The sequence below is a fragment of the Cololabis saira genome, chromosome 19 (genome assembly GCF_033807715.1).
Source record: "Cololabis saira isolate AMF1-May2022 chromosome 19, fColSai1.1, whole genome shotgun sequence".
In the NCBI taxonomy this organism is placed as follows: Eukaryota; Metazoa; Chordata; class Actinopteri; order Beloniformes; family Belonidae; genus Cololabis; species Cololabis saira.
The window spans coordinates 22,110,059-22,125,841 of record NC_084605.1 but is presented as its reverse complement, the minus strand read 5'-3'; the positions used below and the strand labels follow the sequence as shown (position 1 = coordinate 22,125,841).

The window sequence follows — 15,783 nt, the reverse complement described above, 5'->3', positions numbered from 1 at the left end:
GTGAAGAGCACTTTGACCAGCTGTACTCTCAGGTTGTAACATCTCTAAACCTGCAGCCCATCAAGATGCCTCATGTACGGATGCCACCGAAGCGCTTCACCGGTTCAGCCACACCACATTGTCATTCTACTGCCCAGGCGTACTACAGAATGCAGTACTTCAGTACCTTGGACACTGCTGTGGTGCAGTGCACTGAGCGTTTCAGTCAGGAGGGGCTGCAAAAATTAGAGGACGTACTCATCTCTGGGGAGATTGATGCAGTCCTAGATGAATACCCAGAGCTGAATGCCATGGCTTCAGAAGTGCAGCTGCAAATGTTCCGGGCCAATTACACATATACATCTTCCTCAGAGGTAGCAGACATTTTCCGGGAAATGGTTCCAGAGGTGCGACATCTTTTCAGGCAAGTTGAGGTCCTCTTGAGACTGCTGATGGTTGTTCCTGCCTCCTCAGCGGAGGCAGAGTGAAGTTTCAGCGCCTTGAGACGTCTAAAGACATGGCTAAGAACAACAATGACGCAGACCCGGCTAAACAACATTGCCATTTGCCATGTGCATCAAGATAAATTGGATGCATTGGACAGGAAACATATCTGTCAGAGACTAGTTGACTTAAACGATGAATGCCTCCATGTTTTTGGATCATTTATTTAGATGATATCTAGGGGGACATCTCTGCCCCCTGCTGCCTTGTCTGTAGTTGCAGTACCTTTACACATACTCACCCCATTTTTACACATAGAGAACAATACATGCAACACTAATAATAATAATAATAATAATAAATAAAAAAAAATATATACTGAGAGGAGTTAAGAAACTGAGAAATGTAAATTGTTTGTTGTTTGTTCAGTCTTGTATGCACTTTTACTGTTAAACTATTTTTTACTGTCAAATGAATAAATCTGTATATATATTCAATTAACATCAAGATTTTACATTTAATTCTTTGTACAAATCTATGATTTCATTCACATTAAACGTTTCAGTGTAAATGTGCAGACATTCATTTTGAGACAAATCAACAAAATACAAATTAACTTGGAATTCAAAGTTCATCGTCTGCTATGGACTTTTTGTCGTTCCAATCACAATATTGACATCAACATGCTTTAGGTATGTAATTTTTCCCCACTGGAAGCTATCCTATTCGCTACTATCTCAGAGAAATTGCAGACTATTTCTTTAAATGTGATTTCAGATGGTCAATAAATAAAAATCATAGAACTGTGGGAAATGCACCTTTTAAAAAAAACTCTGGGGGAGGGCTCTCATTTAGACACCCCCCCCCCCCCCATTGTCTATACCCTGGTTACGCCCTTGTCTGTTGGTATTGCCCTCTGGAAACCAAAGTCCAGGAGAGACAAAATTAAACTCTTTGTTTCAAAGAAGAAAATAATTAAGATAAAAAAAAGTGTTGTAAGGAATTCTTCAGCCCTCTTGGTTGTTTTGAATAGTGGCTCTTGGATGTTCCTGTGAATCGTTGCATAAACCCCTCCCTGTCCTGTTATGGTCATTTTGGTACATACTTTTGGCGCTTTTCCACTAGTACCTACTCTGCGCGCCTCTACTCGCCACGTCCCCGTCTTGCGCTTCTCCACTACGGGTCGAGGTGGGTAAAGGCTGGCCGAGTAGACACTTTTTCTGTATCTATTCTGCCGAGGTTCTAAGCGTGCTGAGTCGGCCCAGTATCTGACGTCATCACACTACACGCCACTCATTGGTCGGGGGGCGGGGCCGCCAGACATTTGAATCAGGAAGCGGGAGTCGGCACAAGAGCGGCCCGCGGCTTCCTCATTTTATCAGACAGGCAATGGCAGCGCAAAAGTCTGTTTGGTGATCCAACTCTGAGGTGCAGAAGTTCATAAACCTGGTGGCTGAGGAGAGAAATAAAAAGGGATCTAGACGGGAGATAAGGAACGACCAGATCTACCAAGCGCTCGGTCACTTCCCAGCCTCTCGCGGCTCTCAGCTGATTTCTCATCAGCGCCGACACGAACAAAATAAAAAAAAAAAAGCGTTGCTGCTTGAAGCTTCTTTCACTCAACACAAGCCACAGACCCAGCAGCACATATATCATCTTCTCCAGGTTCTACATCTTTAGTGTTGTCTTCTCTGTTTGGATCACACAATCAAATACGTCACAGCAGCTTCGCTCCAACCCCCCCCACTTCTCATCTGGGTGTTGAAAAGAAACGAGGACGAGGCGAGTGGAGGCGGGACGAGGCGTGCCGAGTCGGGGTGTGCTGAGTAGTTACTAGTGGATAAGCGCCATTTGACTGCTCTATTTCGGGCAGATGTGAATAGAGCCTTAGACTTGAGTGCTGGGTAGGAAGTGGGGTTTTTGAACCTTGTGAGTTAGAGACATCAGTTGGCGTGTTAGTCTGGTTGCTATGGCTCCTTAAATGGATGGATGAACTACAAGGTATGATTGTAATACACCAAGGAGATGGGTGAAAAATAGCACAAAAGACTCCTTGGGGTGCCTGATCCAGGAGAGGCCTCATTCCTGTTGCTATGGGAGGTACATTCAAAGCCAGAGTCTAGACACACAATGCAAATTAATGTAGTAAAGGTACTGGGATATACTTTGTCCTGAAATGGCAATTATCTCCTTCCTCCCGCTGCTTTGTCTCTTTGTTTGCTTGTATGAGACAATGCTAGCATCGTCCAGCTGAATTTTCATGTCCGAAGCATCCCTAGCCACGTGGCTTCTCGTCCATTAGCTAGATTATTTTCCCAGGTCAGCAAAACAGCCACAGGCAGACAGAATAAGTGAGGGTGACAGAGCGATGGGGATGGAAATGTATAGGTTAAGATATTTGTGGTGCAACAGAGTCTTCCTTTAGTTGGTATTGATTAACCTCAAGTTCCTAAATCAAATTGACTTTTCATCAGTCACTGGTTTGAAAGACAAAATGACCGCAAGCTGGTGATGCAGCATGTAGAGGCACACACTGTTTAAAACATAAGCCAGCACAACAGAAAGTAACTTTCTTCCCATGGGGATGAATGTTGCTCCTCAATTAATGAATGAATTTTGCATGAAATGAATTCACAAGACTGCAAACATTTAATACAGTTAAATCATCTTATCTTATAATTTAATGTTTTTACACACATATATATATATATATATATATATATATATATATATATATATATATATATATATATATATATATATAAAACCTTTGTGTAGTAAACATTTTCGGAAAACAGGGTTAGATTTTACAGGAACCCCAGAAAATCTACACCAGAAAGACCACAAAACAGAACATAATCAAGGTGATATAATAGCTAGTCAAACTTAAGACCTTGATCCATTTTAAACGCTGTGCTGGGACCTTAATTATCTTGCTGAGGTATCAGACATGGAGGGATGGATGGACAGATATGGAGGGTAAGGAATGGGAAATTTAAAAAAATGTAACTCTTTAGGTGTTAGGTTGATTTTAGTTCATTATAAATTCTGCGCTTATCTCACATTCTGCTTTGAACGTTAGTTCATTCCAGTTTGAGGGTTTTTACTGATCAGTTTGCTTCCAATTGGACGGTTACCCTATCGTTCCCGAATCCCGTCATATGCCAGACTATACCTGGGTCCCATATCATGCTGGATACACACAGCTTGAATGAGGTGACAACTTCCGTTGCTGAAATGAATGCTTTATTTTTTATTTATTCCATCAAAAGTTGGGGAATTTCAACTTTTCCCATGGGTCAGTCAGTCAAATTGCAGGTACACAGCTAGAGGCTAGCAAATTACTTCTTATTTCAAATTATTATTATTGCTTCTTACTTCAAATTACTTCAAACGCTAAAGTGGGTTATTTTGAACACACAAAAGGAAAAATGTATAATAACCATCTTCAACCATGAAATTCAGCGAAGAACAGAATGGAATCAAAAACAAGAGTTGGCACACGCCTGCGGAAAGGTGGATAATCACACACTATCGGCCAAAAGCATCGGATAGACCCTCTGTCATGTATTGCTGCAACAATGTGTGGATCCAGCATGACACAACAGCCATCAAATGGCGCTTTTCCACTAGTACCTACTCAGCCCGACTCGCCTCGCCTCAGTTTGGCACTTTCCCACTAGGGGTCTAACCGCACTGAGTAGATACTTTTCTGTAACTACTCTTTCTACTCTTAATTGTTATGGAAAAGAAACCAGGCCGAGCTGAGATGAGTAGAGCCGAGTAGGTACCAGTGGAAAAGTGCCATTAGACACGCCTGAAGTGCCTCCCCAAGAGAGGCATCCAGGAAACATCAAAGCTGGATGCCCAAACCACCTTAAACTTACTCCCCATGTTGTGTTCCTGTGTGATTTCATGCTTGTGTTGTTCTCTCAGGTGTAAGTCGCTTTGGATAAAAGCGACTGCTAAATGACAGTAGTAGTAGTAGTAGTGGAGCAGCAGCAACTGAACCCTCCCAAGTAGCTGAACCTCAACTACCCTATGATGGAAACTCATGTCGGCCACTAGTGCCCACAGTCTCATTCTTTCGGCTCGTGACTATTGGTGAGGAAAGGAACCTAGATTAACCAGTAAACTGAATCCGCTGTTAAATCACATTTTGGGTTCTTATTCTTGTGAAATGATCTTGCCAAAGTCCAATTGCTCTAGTCAGAGAGGGAAATCAAACGTGCCATAAGTTCCTCATCTCAGTGGTCATTTATATGTGGGATCAATATGGGTCAAAAGGTGGATTCGTGCACAGGTGGGTGCTACATGCTTTAACTCATTGTTGAGCCTATGCCACTGAACCTATCCACACAATTCCCCCCTTTCTCAGCATATGTGCACTTAGCCCACATACTGTATATCATCCCCTTATGGGCCCACAAACTATGGCTTCCCATTTGAAGCTCATAACATTGAATCCATATAGGACTCGTGCCATTTCCCTGCTCAAGGCCAGCCCACTCTGTAACCAAATGGTTCCCTTCTAAATCAGTACATAAACGTGCCGGCCGGGATGATGATGCCGCTCCACAGCCTGGATCCACACACATACATCAATCATAACCCATCTCCTGACAAAGCTGTCCATTACTCACGATACATTTGCTCAGGGACATCAAATGTGGCAGGTTGTCTGTCAAAGATATGAGGGCAAATAGAGGGCAAATAATATGTTATTGTAGGAGTATCAGTAGAGAGGACAGATGGCTGATTAGCCCATAATATGCAAAAATGCCTTGTGATGGACTGGCAGCCAGTTTAGTGTGTCCATCGCCTTTAACCTCATGACAAGTGGATAAGCTCTGATGTCGCCTGAAACCATGAACAGGATAAATTGCGTTTAGTGGATGGATGGACAAAATTTAATATAAATGAAGAGTGCGATAAAGCATAACAATCCAGCACTCTGATATGCCTGTTGCCTGTTGTTGTAATCAAATTGGGTGTAAACAAGTGGAACCGTTTATTGACTGTGTGTAGTCAGATTGGTGGGACAACTACGCCTCAAAACTGAAAATAATTTCCAACCAAGTACTTGCATTCATGAATGTACATAAATATTTCATGAACGACTGCATTCACTCCAGGGTGTTAGTGTTTTGTATGCAAATGTTTATCATTGTGGAATAACATCAGGAATATTGTAAATGGGATAGTCTTTTACAATGCAATCATTTTTTAAAATGTTGCTACATATAAAAAAGATGTATAATATCATTGTCGGTGCATTTTTGAATTAAGCGTGAAAACAAGTGCATAAATTATGAAAAATTTGATTGTTGGGATAAATATTTATATATATCTTTGTATATTCAGATGTTAACAGTAACTTACTTGACTTAACATTGTGTGTAGCTTGTGCTGCGTGTTTGAAAATATTTTATTAATGCACTGTGTGAGAAAGTACTGAGGAGTTTGACTGTGTAAGCTTCTTCTTTTTAATTACACAAAGTATTTGCACAAGTTTTGTCTGGTAAAATGTATAAATGTCTTGCCAAGAAAAGAGAAAGATAGTTTTTATGAGAGTTGCTGGACAAATACTTTCCACCTGTGTGAAATGGGGCCTCTTAATGGTCCCCTACCTAAACAAAAAAAAAAAAATTGCCACTGTGTTGGTTATTAAAAAGAAATAAAATACACACATCTTATATTTACCAATTTCTGAAAGGAAAACATGTCTCTTGAGCTGCTTCCTAGCTTCACTATTTGTTAAAGTCATCTGTTGTCCATTTAGTGCTGTGTGTGTACAATGGCAGCTAAAAATACCAAACAAGCTTCCAAAAAAGCTGAGTTGTGTCAACAAAGAATAGACTGATAAATGTCAGTGTTTTGCAGTGAAAAATATGGTCTGAGTAATTTAAAAAAAAAATATCTTTCCTGTTTTTGCGAAGTTGAAAGGATCATTTCACTCCAAGCCTTGATGCTAAACGATTGCTTAGCACACCACAGACCAGCAGTCTCGCTGTCACACAAAACTGTTTTTAAGAGGAATTCTTTGGGTTGCTTCAAGTCTATTGCAAATCAGAAAGTAAAAATCACAAACATTTTTGGTTACGCAACGTTGACACAGCTAATGTATTGGTAAACTACTGACCACATTCAGGAAGCATGTGGAGCATTGGCATAAACATGTGTTTTTGTATTTCAGGCACCCTGGCAAATGTGGGCTTCATCTAACATTCACTTTTAACTTAAATCCTGTAAAGGTTGTTGGAGTAGCCTAAAACATTAAAATCAGAACTGAGCTAAGACGGTAGCAATGGCATATCCTTATGCAAATATACACACTTAAGTTATTTAACAAAAACAAAAACTACCCAGATTACAAAAAAGATTTGAGTCGGAGATGGGCCCATATCTGCATCTTTCTTTGGTCAACATTTGGCTTTGACTGACAATATTCATTCAAGGTTAGGGCTGCCCTCCTAAACTCAGCCACATATCCACCAGACGTGGGCAAATCTTTTGTTTTCAGAGGGCGCTTTTTATGTCCACTTCTGGCTATGACACCACCTGCGCATGTATGAAATTGGATCTACATCTGGCTCATGAAACCTACACCAAACCCAATCCATGAACTTTGGGACACATCTGGGCCAAACACCACTGGCCATTGCCATGACTGAGCCATTAATACCAGAAATTACTCTTATAAGACCCACATATGTCTGATATCGAGTTAAGGTTTTAGGAAGTAATGTTTTTGTTAGTATCCAGTCTCTATGCAAAACTACACCAGACACATTGGAGCTTTTCTATATTTAAAATCAAAACCAAATCAAATGCAGTGGATAGTGTCTGATTTACATGTATTTTGCTGCTATGAATTTGCATAAAACTATTTTAAAATACCAAAACTCATTTTTTAATGCACAGTGAAGATGCCCCAGCTAATCGATTTGGGTCATTTACACATTATTTATTGCAGAAAATCTTCACAGATAATACAGAGTCGAACCGAGCATTATAAACCTGGGAGAACCCATTAAATATTGGTCTTTCTGTTCAGATTCCCTCAATTTATTTGTCATGATTTGCATAAAGAAAAAAAACTAACCAAAATGCTTGGCAAGAAATCCAGCCAGAGATATGAAATAATAAGCAGTGGTGAGATTCCCCGTTTTATCGACTCGCCACGTATCTGCTCCGATTTAGCCATTTTGTCAATCTTGAGTCACAACCTCCTACTTCTTCTTGTGTCAAACACGGGGTTGAAGGCTGGTTAAAATTATCACAGAGGGGTGGCTGCTGGAAGATGGATGGCTGCACTAACCAAGACGGACAGATAGACGGAGGGGTAGACTGATAAAGGTTACGTGAGGACAGACCGGGTTAAACATTCCTCGCTGTTCTGGATTCTTGAGCTGCCGGTCGTGCTTGTCCTATTTTAGCTAGTTCTGGGTGGCCACATGTGTGTGTTTAAGTGGATATGAGTGTGTGCTGGCTACAAGCGATTGTTGTCTTTATGTTCGAGGGGGTGTAGCACATCCTCCGTGTGATGTAGCGCTTTTGAAACACGTTTTATTTATTCAAAACCAAGCAGCGCAGAAAAGAGCCGTCTACAGGGTAAAAGCCTCTTAATATCAAGACGTCCACATGTAACGCATCTGAACGTGTGTTAGAAGATGTAAAGTTGTTTTTCCTTCTGGAGTCCCTCCCCCGGCATAGCTCGGCTTAAGTTTTGGGAATTCTCCTCACGCAAACTCCCTCCAAGGCTGGGCCTCCCCCGTCCTCTGCTGCTTCTCATTTCTCCGTCCGCCTCACGCTGCCCTCTCTTTGGATCAACATCTTCAACGCTGGCACGGACTCTGACGAAAACAGTGCACGACTTCCTGCCGTCTCCACCGTTTGTTTGATACACTCCATTTCTCCTCAGCTGTTTCTTCATTCCAGATGAGGAGAGATGGGTCAGTTTTCATTGTGCGCACCGAGCTTCATCTGGCTGTCATCAAGCGCAGCAAGTGTTTTTGCATAGACAATTTTTCAACAGACGTCATCCATCATACGCATTCAAGTTTGTTTATGTAACTCTGTCTGACAAAGAATTACCCTAATGTTTATATTACATTCCTCTGGGGATTTGTAGCTTGTCTGTGGCATTCAAATTTATGTATTTACATAAGTATTGTGATAATGTTCTAAATTATTCATAGGGACAACTGACCTATACTTAAAACTGTATTAATCTTGGGTTTATTTCCTATCTGCTATGCTGCCCCAATGAGACTCCTCCGTTGTTTTTTCTTCTTTCATTATTCAGCCCGTTATTTTTTTCATGGAAATCATTTTCTGTTTGGATAAGTTTGGCCAGACTAATCATGATAATCGATGTACAATAATGTGCAAGCTTTTATATTCTAAACTACAAGTGAATACACAAAGGGAACGGAGGGAAAAGTCTAATTAGAATTTGGTGCAACCACCAGCACGCAAATGTTAAAGGCAATGGGAAAGATTTTTGTTTTAATTAGTTAAATAGTTGTAGAGTGTTTCCTCTGGAGTTTGTTGATCCCCACAGTCGGCTTGGTTTGCCGTTGCTCATGTATCAGTCTGGATCTGGAAGCCCCACATGATCTTCACTGTCTCATTCTCCACCCCTCTTGGAGGCATCGCCCATCTGGACTTTGGGACATCCAACCCAAACTCAGTACAGATGTTCCTGTACATTATTCCTGCTACTGGGTTTTTGGCGTTCCATGTATCCCCTAACTGCCAGCATCTTGCATCTATCTGTTATGTGCTGGATTTTTTCTTGAGCATCCTTATGCAGTCTGCTATTGGGGTGTTGGGTGGTGCGGTAGCTCCCTGGACCTCTGTTGCTCTTGTGCTTAAGGCCTGTTCTTGTGCTATTATAATAAATCCCTCAGTGCTGGTCCTCAGACCAGGTATTTCCAACCACCGTTAAGACTTCTCTTTCCATGATGAATCCTGCTCCATCTCTTCTTCCTCCTCCCTGGATTTGCCGCTACATTCACTTCACCATTAGGGGTCATCTTTTGGATTTTTGTTGTTTCATCCTGGATGGCAGCCTCCTTCCTTCTGCTTTGTGTAAAGCCGGTCTCATGAGGTCCAGTCCTTGAGGGCTGCTGTCCTGCACATTTTAGATACTTCCATTAATTTGAGTCAGTTGTATTAAAGCAAGGAGGCAACTTAGCGCTCCGCTGGAGACCCTACACCAGAACCGTGGTGTAGGGTCCCATGGTTTTGGACCACGCATCGTTCTCCTGTTACCAGGCTACTGTACCGGTGGGGTAACTGGCTGGGATTTCGACAGCTGGACCGCCACACTTCCATTCCCAGTTACACCCAGGTGTCAGTAACCTGAATGTTTTTCCTTGCATCATATAAGTATAAAACATTTAGATGTTTTTCTTGTAAAAACTTTTTTTTTCACATCAATCTTCAAGTGTTTGCTCTGTAAATTGTAAAACAGTTGTGTCTTCAGCCTGGATTTAAATACACCTATACATGCATGAATGCATTTCTTTTTTTCTTTTTTTTCCACCCATGTCACCCATGACATTCCCTTCATTCTTCATTCAGTCTTTATGCTATTCCCTGTTTTTTTTGAGTGACTATCAGTGCCAGGTAATTACGTTTTTATCTGAATGTCCATGGTGGCCGTAACCGAACATGAGCCAGCTGCTGACAGGCTGCACCTGTTTCCAGGGACGGGCACACACCGTTAACCTTGCGTCTCTCCGGTGCTTTATTAACCCTTTACTCATTTACCTTCTTTGGCCTGCATGGAGGCCATCTGTCAGCTCTGGCTGCGCTTGTCCATACTTGTGTGTGCGTGTGTGCTTTTGTTTTGGCAGTGCTTTGGTGTAACAAGCACATACAGGGACACATTACTGTGGTAAAGGAGAACACACACATTCGTAGGTTCATTAAGGGAGTTTCTTGCACTCCAGGTGACACACGCATGTACACACACACACACACACACACACACACACGCATGCATACTGTCCAACATGTGTTGTGAATTTGTCAGACAGACAGACTTGGAGCCGATGTGAGGGAATTCCTTCATCTGCACGCTCGTTCGTGCTGCACATGTGCTCAGCAGCTGCTCCACACACACACACGCACACACACACACACACACACACACACACACACACACACACACACACACACACACACACACACACGCACAGAGTAGGGAGAGCCAGTGTGAGAAAAGATGACGATAAACACTCAAGAAATAAGAAAAACGTTTTCTCAGGCATCCCACAGCCTCACTCTCTCAGCGCTGTCCTTCTGACCTCCCGTCGCAGCCTCTAAAGAGCCGCTGCAGCGGCTGCAGAGTGTGTGCCGTGTCAGGGTTACGCGGGGGCCTGATCCGATGCAGATCTCTTCTGTGCTGCAAACGCCACTTCCTCCGTTCAGTGACACCTCATTCACCCTGCCTGCACAATGGCTCGACGCTCCTTTTGAAGGTTGATTGTGCAAGGAAGCATGTGAATATATATATATACACGTTTGTCCGAAGGATAAACAACATGTGTATGCTGCGCTCCACACACAAGCACCAACACACATAAACGTTCTGGTCTTATATAGTTAATCCAGTGAGTGCTGGAATGAAAGCAGGTTATTTACCAGAACTCGTGCACTGTAGCAATTCTAAAGCCAAGTATGTAAATGTAGTTCATAACATTGGAAGATTAATTACCACATGCCCAGTGAGAGATGGGGGAAGCTTGTAAAACATGCAAGATATAATTGACTGCATAATAATACCTTTACATTTTCTGTGTTCTTATTCCCCGGCTGGGGGAGCTGCAGAAGTGCTGGAACATTTAGCTTGCAGCTGCTGTTTTTACATCCCTTTTTTGTGTTCTTTCTCTGTGTATTTTGCAGGATGCTGGAGTATTCACTCAACCTGCAGAGTGTCAGTTTTTCAGCAGTGAGGACGGTTCGCGTGCTGAGACCACTGAGAGCCATCAACCGAGTGCCAAGTAGGTGCACGTTTATGGTCCTCGAGCGCTTCTCACGCCCCTGGTTTAAACATTGCATGAGCCCAGCCCTCGGCCTGTCACCATTGGTTGGTTACATTATGTACCAGTGTTTGTGGCTTCAAGTCGAATTGAGGCGGGCCACCTAAGACTGGTGTCGACAAATAAAACACAGGATTAAGATGTTCAGGGTTTTACTGGAAGTCAGAAAAAAAACAAACAAAAAAACTATCCAGGATTGTTTTGCATTTTTTGACATTTCGTCACTGGTCTCTCTTCATTGGAAACAAATGTTAATATTGGTCAAGAGGGCCTTGCAAAACAATATTTAAATTGTAGATTTGTCCAAATCTCCAAAACGGAGAATCTAAATCCCCAGTTAGTGAAAAACATATCTAAGTGTCTCCAAGCTGTTTCGAGGGAGGGCAGCGTTCTTGTGAGATCATAGTAGCTGCAATTCATTAACTGTAAAACCTGCAAGACTTAATCATATACATATTTTGTAACCCCAGCCATTTGTAGAGTTTAAATCTAATTATGTATCTCAGCTTTCACCCTAATTATCTAACTCCAAGTTCTAAACAGTCACGGGTCAAAGCAAAGTAAAGAAAGTGAAAGGAATGTGGCTCTAATACTCACGGTCTCTGGCATGTGAGTCAGCGAATTAAAGTCATCCACCACTTTGGGGTTTCCGAGGTATCCAAATCCATCTGTTACATATGCCCATCTATTCGTCTATTAACTGCACCTGATTCTTCTGGCTTTCCGCTGGAGGTTATCAAAGCTGGCAGAGGTGCACCCTGGACAGCTCATCAGTCTATTCCAGGGTCAACTATATACACTATAGACCAATTTCAATCAACCACACACCCTCAAATTAACCACTGTGGTCTATTCAGAATGACCAATTAGCCTAACGGATGTGTTTTCGGACTGTTGGAGGAAACTTGAGTACCTGGAGGACAGTCACACAAGGATGAATATGAACTCTCTGAGATACCCGGGGTTCAAACCAGAAACCTTAGAGCACATTATTTTAGTCATATTTCTTTGATGCAGTGGCACACACCAAACAGAGAAGTTTCCAATGTCATTTTGGTCATCATGACCTCTGCAAAATGTTCACACTGGCATCCAAAATTACATTAAAGCATAGAACCCATTATATTACAAGTAATTATATATGCTCTGTGTGTCCTGACTGACTTTCCCTAATCCACATAGTTGCCATGGTAACTTACACCCACAGAATAATGTAAACAAACCAAAATGGTGGATGGTAGACTGGTTTTGCTACTGTCACAAATGTTTATGTGGAGCCATGTTGCAAATTTTCTAGGAATTTGAAGGAAAGACCAGAGATGGAGGATGCTTATGTGGTGCTTGCTCTACCATAGGGTTCGCGTGTCACTTCTGTCTAGGGTTGCCAACTCCCTGAAAAATAAATAAGGGACACCTCATCGGCAGGGCCGGCCAACCCAATTGCCTTCACCCTTCTTGGCGGTGAATTTTTTTAGCCCCTTTTTTTGTGAGTGAAAGGATTTTTTAACTATTTGACTTGAACCTGAATTGAATTAGATGCATATTTTTGAATGCCATGGAAAACAAATTATTATCCAGCAATTCACTTTAATACAAAATAACAAAATTAACTGAATAAAATAAATATCTTTCTTAAACAGAAACCTGTCCTGCTTAACATAAAATTATATAAATTAATATAAAACAATAGAAAGAAAGCAGAACATCCATTCTGTAATAGTGCACATTTTTAGTGCAATAACAAAAGTGCAAACTGAAAGTCTGTAGAAAACCTGTAAACATATTTGTGCCTCAAAGGCCATGACTGTAGACTACAGTTGTAGTAAAACAGAAAAAAATAACTAAAATAACGGCTCAATACCATTTTCCTTTGGCATTTTATGACTATTTTTTGACTCTCATAGTAAAACGGGACAAAGTGCGTCCGTTTTCAGCTCAATACAGGACGCGTACTTTAGTTTATAAATACGGGACGATTCCGTTTTTCAAGGGACTAACCCCTACTTCCGTCCCACTGGTAGACGTAGTTGATGTTTGTGTTTCCTTGCAGATGAAATCCATTCCATGTGATCCAATCTGTGTATCGTAAAACTCCGATTTGGGCTAGCAGTTACTCACCAGTATTTAAATCATTTAGCAATCATAAGCAATTACTGAGATTGGGAGTTGTGTGGAGATGTATTTAATCATTTTCATATCAGTGTAGATTTACGCATTATTTTGCTTAACTTCAAGAAGACTGCTTTTTCCAACGTAGCTGCAGTTTGTCCCTGTATTGACAACATTAGAATATAAATTTACCTCCTGGCAGCAAAAGGAAACGAAATGTATTTCCCAAAATGTCAGGTCTTTTTCTAGAATAATTCACGTCGACCTTCAGTTATGGAGTTTAAGCTCTTGCAAAGTATTAGCCACAGGGCTCGGATCCGATCCTTCTTTCTGCGGTTGGCCATGTTTGTGGAACAATTTGTGTTCGTAAGGTGGTTTGTTTCCCATCCTTGCGGGCATGCGACTTCATGACGCAGAATGAAGGAAAAATCCTCCTGTCTACAGTTTCCATTTCAAGAATATATTCATTTATTGGCCTTTTTCTTTTTCTTCAAAACCACTCTTGTGTTTGGGGGAGCCAAACACAATGATGGGACTGTATGGGACACATCTGCTTTCTGTCATTCCCACTTTGGTCCGAGACCTCACAGACTGCCTGCTTTGCATTCAAATGCCACTGCGTTAGTAATAAATTCCTGCATCAAGCATGAATGTTCTTATCCATTTAGTGCTACAGGTGAGACATTCAAAAAGGACCTTCTGCATATAAAGATCTTAAATTGTAATATCTTGTTTTGTCAATGTTAATTTGTCTTGGCAGGAGAAGACAATGGCTGGATGACTTTACATTATCTTCTATTGGATATTCCTCCTCCCTGTAATGGCATTTGTTATAATTGGTAATCATACTGGTGGATTGAATAGAGACTAACGCAGGAAAAGTAGGTCAGGGATGAGGGAAGGCTAACTTATTATGCTGCATTAACTGTTTCTCCGTGTTTGTTTTCCCCCAGCCAGTCATCTTTGGGCTCAGACTGAATTATATGCAATTTTCCAAGTCACTGACTTCTATTAAAGGACTGCAATTCATAGTTACACTAAAACACTCAGGCTATCACATTTGTTCATGGTGATATGAACAGTAAACTCTCTTAGCCTCTGTCATCCTTCCCTTTTCTTTCTCACACATTTTCTCTCATAATATCCCAAGCTCTTCCCTTTTTTCTCATCCATCTCCATTACAGTTTAATCAGTGCAAATTGAATCCCCAGAGCAAGGACTAATGTTTAAATAAATCAAAAGCAATTTACTCAAACCCAGGGGTCCACTCTCTTCATCCAGTCCTGCCTTGATACGGCCACCTGCAATGCCTTAATTTAAATACGGATCCTAACTGTGTTGTGAGGGTTTCTCAGGATGATTGCCAGCAAACCATAGACTATAAAAAAACCACAATGAAATCACCCACAGCTTTTCGAAAAAGTCGATTTGAAACCTTTTTCTTGAAGACGGGGGCATCAGGGCAACATCATATTGGTAGTGGTTGATTCCCACTCAACCCTGATTAAACCAAATATGGGCAAAAGGGACGGGGCAAGCAACCCTGGAAGACACCCACCATGTCCATTTTCACAGCTCCATCCAAGCCCCCCTCCCGGTTGGCCTGCACCCTTCTAGATTGACTAACTTTTACCTCAACCGGGACCAAGCTGTGAAAAAGCCCTAGGGAATCACAAAGTTCCGGTCATTTAGCTGATGGGTGGTTAAATCAGGCTGCCTGCTGCTTAGCCAAACTTTGTCTCCAGATCCTTCCAGGCTAAGGGATGCCCTGTTGTGGTGGTCTTTTAGTGCAGTTCACGGCATGACAAAACATATCTGTGAAATACAAATTACTATGCACTGTTAGGTCTTTATTCACAGCTCAGAAGTCAAGACAGTTCTAGACACTAAGTAATGACAGCTGGTCATGAACCATAGAGAGCTGTCACTCAGAAGAACATGTCATACATGTGTGACTTTAAATTTTGCCTGATGAGGTGCATAAAAATGTATTTCTTGTAAATGTGTCACGGATGTGTATTTTTGTATACATATTGTATACATGCTGTAAATTTGTTACATATTATTTCTGCTGTAAAGTTGAGCTTGCGGGTCAGTGGATATTGATTTGCTTTTGAAGCTAGCCCCTAGTAGTCAACCAGAAAACTCGTATTGTATGTATGTCCTGGATTGAATCAGACTATCAAGTTTGATGTCA

General features: G+C 41.5%; 1 protein-coding gene across 11 annotated transcripts in view; it reads left to right on the top strand.

Annotated features, from left to right (window-relative positions):
- Positions 1-15,783, top strand: part of cacna1g (calcium channel, voltage-dependent, T type, alpha 1G subunit) — a 367,678-nt gene that overhangs the window by 144,220 nt on the left and 207,675 nt on the right. For all 11 annotated transcript variants that reach the window (XM_061709003.1, XM_061709001.1, XM_061709005.1 and 8 more), the window contains exon 5: positions 11,341-11,438. In XM_061709003.1, coding sequence (XP_061564987.1) covers positions 11,341-11,438 — 98 coding nt within the window. The remainder of the gene's footprint in view (positions 1-11,340; positions 11,439-15,783) is intronic.